General features: G+C 36.7%; 1 protein-coding gene across 1 annotated transcript; it reads left to right on the forward strand.

The window, feature by feature from the left end:
- Positions 1-9127: 9127 nt before the first annotated feature.
- On the forward strand, positions 9128-10721 carry LOC148040581 (uncharacterized). Its single transcript, XM_087664268.1, has 3 exons — positions 9128-9410; positions 9484-10103; positions 10568-10721. The coding sequence occupies exons 1-3, from the start codon at positions 9258-9260 to the stop codon at positions 10719-10721; spliced, it is 927 nt and encodes a 308-aa protein (XP_087520394.1). The 5' UTR covers positions 9128-9257.
- Positions 10722-11467: the final 746 nt, after the last annotated feature.

The raw sequence follows: 11467 nt of genomic DNA on the forward strand, positions 1-11467 counted from the left end.
TCCTTGCCGTGTGCAAAAATTGTAATCGGTATGAACCAATTTAGATGTATATTCTTTGAGCCGTGCTTGGCTTCATAGAATTCAATATGTCTGTTGAAATTTTTGTGCTACACATGTGTAAAATGTCGCTATTACACAATTATGGCCGTTCTGTGCTATTGAGATTTGATATGTGCATAGACTCAAGGGTTCCATATTCTTGATCCCCCTTGGGCAATATGTACTTGGAGTCATAGAAAAAAACAAGGTCCTCTGCGAGTTGCTTAGCTATATGCCCCTTAAAGAGCCATCTACTAATTTCGAGGTGGTAACACTTAAAAATCTGTGAAACTCTCAACATTTTGCCACTCACAACAATTTGAAGGGTATACTTTGGTGAATACGAGACAAGTTGTTACATAGATATCATGAAATTTCTCATTCTCAATGAGTTGCAAATACTTAATGTTTGCAATGTTTCATTGAAAGGGCACATTGGACGCAATATGTATTTGTTTTTGCATGAATACATGTTGTACAAATGCCTCTATTACAAGGTGAGAATCAACATTCCTTTGTTTGAGAGCTAAAATTTTACCCTTCCAATGCTTTGATACATCTGCAATTGCAAATGCTTTCACCTTGAAAGCTCCCTTCATACTTGGACGCATATGTACCCAATACGAGCAATGATAAATATCAATGATCCAATTCCCTTCTTCATCTTTTATGTTACACACTTCTATCGAGAGAATGCTTGTTCTTCTCTCAGGCATTATAACCTACACATTATATGTAAATAAGTATATATTAACCCCTAAATAATAAGCATTTTAAGTTTGTCTAGTAATCACCAATATGCCGTATAAATCAATATGGTATGAAGAGATGTTTAGACTTTTGTAAACAAACAAAAACATCAATATCGAAGCGCATGTGGATATGTACATTGACATAAAGTATAGATTCAATTTCAAGGCATCACTTTAATCATACCATTTACATGAAATGTAATGAAAAAAATAGCACAAGAATACTCAAAGAATTTTTCCAAAATAACTTTTATTATAATGGATAGGAGTTTGATTTGACTCAATACATTGTATGAAACGTAGGTATTATAGAGTAGTTGTTATAAGGATAGCAACCACATGGCATGCAAATCTTAATAGGCACATTGAATTGACACGTGAGATATTCTAAGACTTAACACATTGTGTGTTATATGGATGATATGATACAAGAGTTTCATGGATCATTGCCAATTGGCATGGATATCCGAATGGACACATAGGACCACTAAAGTAGAGGATTTTTGACCCATCAACTTCCAAAAAATCCATATCATCTAGCACAAAGGAATCACTCACCACATCAAAATAGTCGATCGAGAATTATGTGTTTTACCTAAACCTTGTACAATACCTACATGTACAAAAAAATACTTGCATGAATCCCTTTTAACTAAAAATATCTAGATAACTGCATGAATAGAAGCAATAAAAAACATGGCCAATTTACCTATAAGCTAATCTGCTGAAGATAAGATTAAATCATTGCTGATCAAAACCTATTGCAAATTATGGACATAAGAAAACATCAATCCCATCAAACATAAAAGTCACTAATTAAATGAATAAATTTTAGCACCACAAAATATGGTAGATTTACCCGTAAATTAAGCTACAGAATCTCTACTCTACCTTGTGTTAAGTGCTCCAACAACAATTGATCCTTAAGTTAGAACTAGCATCAAAACTTATTGTAAAGATAGTAGAAAAGGGATAATGTAGAGAGGAAGAAAGAGAGTGTGTGCAAGTATGTGGGAGAGAGAAAGAAATGAGCACCTATCCAATCTTGCCCAAATTTATCTCTGCAAAAGACAATACCAAGAGTTAGTATTTACATGAAGGTATACTTAAAAAACAATAGAAAAGAGGAAACATAGAGAGAGAAAGAGAGAGGGAGAGAGAGATGAGCACTTATGCAATGTCACCCAAAATTATCTCTGCAATAAAACAACAACAAGGGTTAGAACTAACATTATGTTGTATTGAAAAGATATCAAGATGGGATATGAGAATATTGATATATTCTCCATATATGCTCCCAATTCTTTTGCAAAAAGGGAAACTTGTGTTTCACTAAGGGAATACAACATTGTCCTTCTAGTTGATTGAAACATTATACTCCTTGAACCTAATAGTCTACATGTAATATGCTAATTCATAACAAGAAATTTTGGGATAGGCTTGTTAAGGTTCATAATTGCATTGATCCCACTTTGGTTTCTAATCATGGTTTACACCCCCTTTACTTGGCAATATAGACATATAGATTCTACCTAGAGGGCATCCAAACTTGACCCATATTACCAAAGTCATACTGGATGGTGGCTGCTATTGGATGGTACTTTCAAAGTGCTTGTAGATATCTCCTCAGATCACACACAAATACTCAGCATGTTTAGAATGTTCCAAGAGAATGAGGTAGTCAATGGCCCTTAAGAAAGGCTAGTTAATAACAAGTGCAAGTGTATTGAAGGTGTAATTAAGACCACCAAAAGCTATGGTAAGAATGGCTAGAGAGTGAAAATGGATGGAGGTTAGAGATGCTCGATCTGGGGAATCTCTAATGTTGTGTCCTAATATTAATTTTGATGATGTGGTTATTTATCCATTACTCTAAGTGATTGAGTTTTACATGGGGAGAAGGAGTAGTTTAGGGTTGAAATTGTAAAAGTTCATTAAAAGGAAAGGGGATACCTTGGGGAGATGACCCATATAGCTTCTTTTGAAATTCCTTGAAGTTCAAAAGGTAGAGAGAGCTTATAACTATGATTGAAGGTGGGTTTAAGGAGATTATAAAAGATAAGGTAGGAATTGTAAAGGTTTTAATATCCCCTCTCTCAAATATTGCTAGTTCTTCCTTAGTTAAGGTTGAGTGGCTATCATTAGAGACTCAATGCAATTCTAATCTTTATATAGAAGGTTGTCCTTCCACTCATCCCTACCTTAGTCTTGTAGATTGTTGGCACCATATTCACTATTTCCTACAACCCTCTCCAGGTGGATACTTGAGTTCATGGTGCCATCCACCATCAGCCAAATGTTTGTTTTAGCCCTTCATGACTTCTATGTTTGTTACAATCCTCCTCTCTCTAGCCAAATCCAAGATGTTTCTAGCCAAAAGATTTTTCCAGAGCTACATTTACTACCCTACACCGCCATATAGTAGTTGAGGTCATCAATCTTCTATTGCCTGGTCACTTCCAACTTGCTTTGCTACTAGCAGCTGCCACCCTAATCAAATTCTTCCTCCTAGAGCTATCAATCCCTATAGATCTGTTGCTATCTACGCATTTGACCTCAGCCTCGATAACCCTATCTTTTTGGAACAATGCAACCTACACTACTGATTATAGTAGTTGGTGACTATTTGGAAGTTGCTTACTAAATTTTGGGATTCATTCAAGGTACATCATACTCTATAATTCATCTTTTCCAAATTCTTTTAAAGACATAGGAGTTCAAGGTGTTGTATTGAATATTCAATCTTGCATAGTGTGTTTACAACATTTAGCAGTATTACTTTGTGTTTTTTCACACGTGTGTTTATCTTCAATGTTTGAGTATTTCTTTACATAGAGTTCTAAGCAAAATTTACATCCACTACTTGGAATGTAAGGGGTGTTGAAGAACATCTCTAGAGAGAGGTATGCTTTGTTATCATTCAAAAGAAGAAGGCTTATAAGGTTGTTACAATTTAAGAGGTAGAACTAGGAGAAAGAGAAACAATAAATCTAGATTTTAATGGCTATAAGATAATGGGTGACTTCTAGATGCATGGTAAGAGAGGTACAATCTTGTGAATCAATGACAAATTTGATGTTGAGGAGATATGCAGCAAGAGAGTGACAATATTGATGCGATGGTGAGCATCAAGATGGGATATGCAAAGATTGATTTCTTCTCCATATATGCTCCCAATGCTTTTACAGAAAGGGCTAGGCTCTAAACTTGTGGTTTTGCTAAGGGACTACAACATTTTCCTCCTAATCGATTGAAACATGATACTTCTTGAACCTGATAGGTTGTTGTACGAAAAAGGTAATATGTTGATTCAGGACCAGGAATGTTGGGATAGGCTTGTTAAGGCCCACAATCTCATTGATCCCACTTTGGTTTCTAATCATAGTGTTACACCCCCTTTGTTTGGCAATATAGACATCTAGACTTGACCCGTATTACCTAAGTCATGGTGGATGTTGGATGCTATTGGATGGTATTTTTAGGGTGCTTGCAAATTTCTCCTTAGATCACACACCAATTCTTAGCATGCTCAAATTTTCCCAAGAGAATGAGGTAACCAATTGCCCTTAAGGTAGACCAGTTAATAACTAGTGCAAATGCATTGATGTTGTAATTAAAATCACCAAAAGCCATCATAAGAATGCCTAGAGAGTGCAAATGGATGGAGGTTAGAGGTGCTCTATCTAAAGAATATCTAATGTTGTGTCCTTATATTAATTTTATGATAAGGTTATTCATCCCTTGGTCAAAGTCATTAAGTCTTGCATGGGGAGCAAGAGTAGTTTAGGGCTAAAGTTGTGAAGATTCATCTAAAAGGAAAAGGGCTACTTTTGGGAGATGCCCCATCTAGTTTCTTCTCAAATTTCTTGGAGTTCAAAACGTAGAAAGATTTTATCACTATGATTGAAGGTGAATGTGGGGAGATTATAAAAGATGAGGTAGGAATTCTAAAGGCTTTAATAGCCCATCTCTCAGATTTTGCTAGTTCTTCCCTAGTTGAAAGTGAGTGGCTATCATTTGAAATTCAATCCATTTATTAAAGTAGAGTGCCCCACAACACCACATGAAGAAATGATACTCTATTGCATGAAGCTGGGGACTAGAAGTATTCTAGATTATGTGTAGGTCTAGTTTTCATGTTAGTACATCATTAAGTGGATGGATTATGTGTAAGTCAAGAGGGCAAGGATTGGGGTAGTAACACTCACAAAGATGAAGGTGATGACCTTCGTGGGTCAATGTTTGAACGGAGAGGTTGATATGAAGATGTTTGTGATGGAGGAGGGGTATAATCTTATTATAGCATCATTCAACTACCTACTTCTTCTAGAAGTTTAATATGGCATCACCTTCTCTTAGATCCATCCAGCATATATATTCACTAGTAGGAAGTAGAAGTTGTAATGATGCCCACTTTCACTATTGATGCGACAAAAAAGCAAGCATCACTACCAATGGTTGCTTATGTGATGCTCATTACCATATGAAATCATTATTTTCTTAATAGTATACAAAAAATCTTTCCCTCTCCAAAAGATCTCTTTTCAGTCCTCTAACCATGATTTCTCAACAATGCTCCAAAAAAGAAGTTTGGAAATATCTTTATCTCAAAAATTTTAGAGGTAGCTTTGTAAAAAATTAAGATAAATTGGTATCTTTGTTAGTTGTTTATGGCCTAGTGTAGACCATAAAGTAGTTGATAGATTTGGTAGGCAAAGGACCATTGTTTCTACTAGCAATGCTTTGCCAATTTTAAGAATGGGTTGCTATCAATAGCATGATGTAAGAAGCTAATAATATAGGCATTGGTGAAAGGAGAATAAGGGATGTTACAAACTAGCGGCCCACCGACCATGTGTGAAGAGGCGAATCAAAAGGGCTCTTCAAGGAAAAAGGGCACCCTAGTGTTGCACACAAACAATATATTGTTACTTTGTCATTTGTCATTCTCTATCATTACTTTGTCTCTTTATATGCTTTGTGTGAAGTGCTTCAAGATATATTGCATAAATTGGAACTAAAACTTCCACAACAACTAGTACAACAAGTCCATTCTGCAGTTCCTCCTCTAGCCCCTTCATCTTCCATTTCAGCTAAATCCCTATTTGCTTCTACTATACTCAATCTTCCCACAATTGATTGGACAATTTTCTCGGGGAAAAGATCAAAGAAGTTATGGACTCCTTCTTTTGGAACTCCCATCAGAGGCACTCTGAATGTACACTCTGTTAATCAAAATAATATAAAGGGCAAAGAAATTGATGGAACATGAAATGGATACTATCCTCTTGGATATTCAACAAATCTATGTACCCCAACTCCTTGCAAATTCTAAGGTGGATATGGACTCTGATGATGAAGAAATAATACTACAACCTAAAATTGTGTCTTTTGTACATGATTTTGAAGTAGGACACTTAAACAAAAAACTTTCTTCTACATCCAACCTACCTCCAAATTTTATTGGTAAATATAAAGTAGTACCACTCAATAAAAGTATACCAAACATGCAAAACAACAATTAGATATTGAATACATAGAAATGCTTTTTGAGAACTGGTCTATAGAAGAATATCAATAGGATTTTGATAAAGTTGATAAACTTGCAGTCAAAATGGTGCAACAAATAGAAGATAAATTACTCAAAGCTATGTCCCTTAAGATCATCCTTGAGCATGCTGATAAGGATGATATTGAAAGGTATGTACAAAATAAGTATGATTCTAGAATGGTGGGTGAATCCCTAGAGCAAACCCCTACATCATATATTCCTCCTTGGTATATTATGCATACTAATGCCTAGGAACAACTCATTTATAGTATCTACTCTTTTGATAAGGATAATGATAGTATTATTAATGACAACTTTATACCTATCAATCCCCAACATGCTACATATGAAAATCATGAGTACGTGAATGCCCATTCTAGCAATGGTTATAAGGAGGAGAAACTCAAAGTAGAGAAAATGGATGTACCTACTAACGTTGGTAATTTTTCAATATGGTCAATTAATGGCAAAACTCCATTTCATGTTAGTACATCATTAAGTGGATGGATTATAGTCAGAAATAGATATCTTAGGATTCCTAAGATTTAGGTGTGTCTATGTTTAATTCTAACAGTATATGTTTTCTCCTAAGAATGGACATTCTTGACCCACCATTGTGTCTCTAACAACACTTCAAAATTGTAAAAAAAGAAGAATCAACATTCATCCCATTTTTTAATATAGTTCACTTGAGATTGTGTTGCAAGCCAGATCTTTCTCTGATTCCTAGTGGACCAAACCACGCATACCACAATCGGAGGATAAAAACTAGAAAGAGAAAAAGGAGAATGAAAAAGAAAAGCAGACAAGCCTTTTTTAGTTTATCTTTGTGTTACCTACTTCTAGAATTCATAAGCCACTAATATCAATGAATAGGTCAGAAAAAAAATTTTACTTCTTCACCATGAGACTAATATCTAGCTTTCTTGCTTCCATGGTGTTGCCCTTCAAGCAAAGAACAAACTATCAGCATTCACATGGACCCCTACTAATTGCATTTTCTTAAAATGATTCAAACCTTCCCCAACATGTCCATAGTTAAAATATATTGATATCAATACACTCCATGAGATTATATCACAAATTGACATCATGCAAAATACTTAATATGCTCCTACTAGTTTGAGACAACACCGGTGCACCACACACTTGCAAACACTTGGCATTATGCTTGGTTATCTTTTACTTGCCATGCTGCAAGTTGTTGATGAGGTGTGGCAACAAGTGCAAGTAGCTCAGCCCGCATATGTACCCAACATTTCTTACCATGAGGAAGAGGAATAATGTTACATGCTCAATATCCTTGAGAAATTATGTTGATAAACCTTTATGTAGCAATCAACATCCTTCTTTAATATCTTCCCCATGGTGTTCACAATATGGTTTTGAGGCTCTCATGGTAGTCACTTGTCTATTGGGTTGACACCATCATTGTAGTTGTCTATACATTGGTGGGCTTGTTTGGTCGTATTTCAGCTGTGAGAAAGATTGTTCTTTATGCAAGTAGCTACAAACTCTTTTCAAATATTTGAATCTAACGTTTGATATAGGTTGTACATGTCCTTCCATAGATAATTTATACATACCCTCCATTTAATCAAGGTAGTAATGGTCAAAAGTTGTAGAAATGCAAATGAGAAAGAAGTACTAAGAGAATGAATGCATGAATGTATCATATTAAGAGAAACAACTCATTATTATTCCTTGTGTTAGAGATTTTCTTGATGTAAAGTTGCATTCTTTTGAGTCCTATTATCAACTTTGCATAAAGTTCAATGTATGCCTTGTAAACATGTATTGTCCATGGTTTGTAAATGAGATGCAAAGTTGTTACCTTCACATAGATTCAGTCTATTCAAAACATGCTCCTAGAGGACATACATCCTGATTTTGTCTTTTTTTTTTTAAGTTTTTGAATGATGTTGCTACCATGAAAGCTTTAGAAATAGGCCTCTACTTGAAAGGTTCGTAGTTCAAGATGTGGTTGCCATAAACCAAATTATTACAAATCTAAATCCAAAAAAATTATTACTCTGTCCTTAAATATCTATAGCTTCCAACAACATGAGGAAGAATTCCATTGCTAACCACATGATCATGCAAGCTAAAATATTGTGTCTTCAAGAAACAAAAACAACAAATAATCATCAAGTTCAGCTTAAAGGGTATATAGGATACACATAAACAAAAGGGCACGAACTAACAATACACCACCACCCTAAAATACACATCATAAATGTAAAGAAAAATATAAGTGATAATTTGGAAGCACTCCATGCTACAATCAAATATAATTGTATGACTATTGCAATCATAAATTTATATCAACCAACTATAAACTTGCAATAGAAAGCACAAGAAAAATCTTACACCAGTTATACCAAATAAATACTTCATTTTTGCTATTGGAGATACCAACATAAACATAAAAAAACAAACAAATGAAACTTATGAACTACTCAAAATATTCTCAAAGTACAATGCAAACCCACTTATAATACAAGAACCAACATGTCACTCATCTTGTTTAGACCATGCATATATAAACATAGAAATTTAAAAAAAAAAACTATTCATTACTGATATTCAAACCATTCAGCAACATATATTATATTTTAATAATCAAATAAACATGAAAATTCATAAGGCAGACCCCCGTAATACATCACCTTGTTTTTAAATATCTAGGAATTAGGCAGGACGTCCAGCACTAGATTACTCGATTAGCTTTGGGCAATGTTAGGATGCGACGGTTGGCTCTTTTCCACGTCATTGGTCCCGGCTGAAGAAAGCTTGTAATAGCGCGAAGCCGACATGATGCACGATTGCACTGCACGCACATCACATTACTAGCTGACTAATCATCCTTGTTATCCATTTCGTGCAGGGCTGCGCTTGCCGACTGTCTTATTAACATGGCGGCCGACGACGATCCGTTCCAGGGTCTAACGCCCCTCTTTGATGATGACCTTATGAGAGCGGACAGTATGTTTGCCTTTTCTAATGAGCAGCCGAGTACACAGAACAATGATCTCTTAGACGAATTTGATTTTGGGGCTGGCAGAAATGTAGGGGATAAGCCGCGATCTGGAGACCGGTGGAGTGATTTCATATGATCATTGATCCAATATATATATGCAGGAGCCAGAGGACGAATACAGTAGTGGTACAGCTATGGCGCCGGAACTGGATCTGACGAGGCAGGCGGGACCGCAGCAAATAGACGGAACTGCAGGAGGGACGTCGGAACAATTAGACGTGCGAGAGTTAGGGCCGCCATACGAGGCCGTTGTCAAACTTCCGCGGTGGGCGCGGGGTATCTCTAGGGCGGGATCACGGGCGCACGGGACGCGTGTTAATCGTCTTACTGCGATGGGCCCACCGTCACAACTGGCTGACGGGACGCCTGTGCCGTCAGGAGGGGCGGACGGAACGCCGCAAGTGCCCTTGCATCTTTTGAATACGTCAGAGCCGGGTACTGACGGCACGACGGCGGAGAATCATGGGACTCTTGACGGAATGGCGTGCAAAGTGCCGGAGAATGTTGATGAGATGCGCCAGGTAGCAGGCAATGATTCGACGACGGTGGCGGAAGGGGACGTCGCAGGCGTCAATCCAGCTGACGGTGAGTCGACGATGTTGCTGGGGTCCTTCGCGACTAGGGAAGAAGCCGATCGGGCTGCCAGCCTTTTCTCGTGGCTTTTCCCGTATACGGATGAAGTCGAAGATCGGACCTACTTATCCACCTTACCTCAACCAAGGTCTCTCTCTCTCCCCCTCTCCCTGCCGCACGCACACAGGCGCACACACATCAGATATGTATATATCACACACATACATACACCCACACATCAGATATATACGTATGTATGTATATACGATATATATGTAAGTGTGGGTGTATGCATGTACGAAAGAATGAATATTTATATCTATATACATACACACACGTGGTTGTGGAGGGGCACTTGGGTCTCCATTCCTCAATAGTTGATAGTATCATGAGCTCTTGCAAGGGAGCTACTATATATATAGCTTCTTGCAATGGGATGGCAACTCCCAAGCATGAGGATGCTTGTTGTCCTCAATGGGTATGGCATGGCTTCCTTTCAAGGGCTCATGATGCTCGTAGTGCTACATGGGAAAGCAATATACAATTCCACAAGATAGACAAACACTTCTTTTGTGTAGCCTTTATCATGTTACTTGTTTTTCTTTCATGCAGTGAAGAGCCAATCATCGACCGTAACGTGCTCGAGATGCATCTTCAAGCACTTGAAAGGGAGCTTGGCTTGGAGCCAAGCAAGTCTCGTCAATGGCTTCCTCATGACTTTTGCACAGACCCATCTTGTAAATGTAACGCTTCACATCCCCCTTAGCAATACGATTCTATTAACCAGGCATACAATGAACTCAAATGCTACACTTACATGCGTTAAGCTCAACCTCGTTTTACCATCGACCTACATGGTCATGGCATGCCTTAATTAGTGTTTCTTTTGAGATTGGATTTTGGTATAATTGTTCAAAATGTCTATCTTAGAGGGCATCTAGGCATGTGAATATTAAACATTTCTTTTGGAAATACCTACATCATTATTGATCACTACATGTTAAAGTGACCAAATTGTGAACCTTGCAAAGTCTCTATTAATTATTTCATATTATGAATTCTATATACACTGAAGTTCAAAGATGATTTGCAAAATTTTATTATAATATATGCAAACTCAAATTTTGAATCTCAGCTACTTGGGAATATGTATTATAGTATTATATGATTACAATAACAAATGTCAATATATATGATACTTGGTGAGATGTTGATTATTGGTCTAAATATGTCATGCATTTGCTACACTACACTTGTTTTAACTCCTTTCTTGCTCAAAGATGTTGAATCTCAAACTTGGTTGCATTTACTATATAGCTTTGAGATAGTCGTAGTGGCCATCTAGATTACCTAGAAAAATGTTCTCTTGTGACATCATTTACAATCTATTAAGCTTGGAATCGTGTAAATATCAATATAGATAACCTATCTCGTATCATAGTAAATAAGCTTTATGAGTCTTCTATTTTCCTTTTCTGAAAGACCTGTAGAAATTGAAGAATGGATAGTGTA

The sequence above is a fragment of the Lygodium microphyllum genome, chromosome 2, assembly GCF_053477565.2.
Source record: "Lygodium microphyllum isolate KBCC chromosome 2, Lygodium_microphyllum_v1.1.10, whole genome shotgun sequence".
NCBI classification, from domain to species: Eukaryota; Viridiplantae; Streptophyta; class Polypodiopsida; order Schizaeales; family Lygodiaceae; genus Lygodium; species Lygodium microphyllum.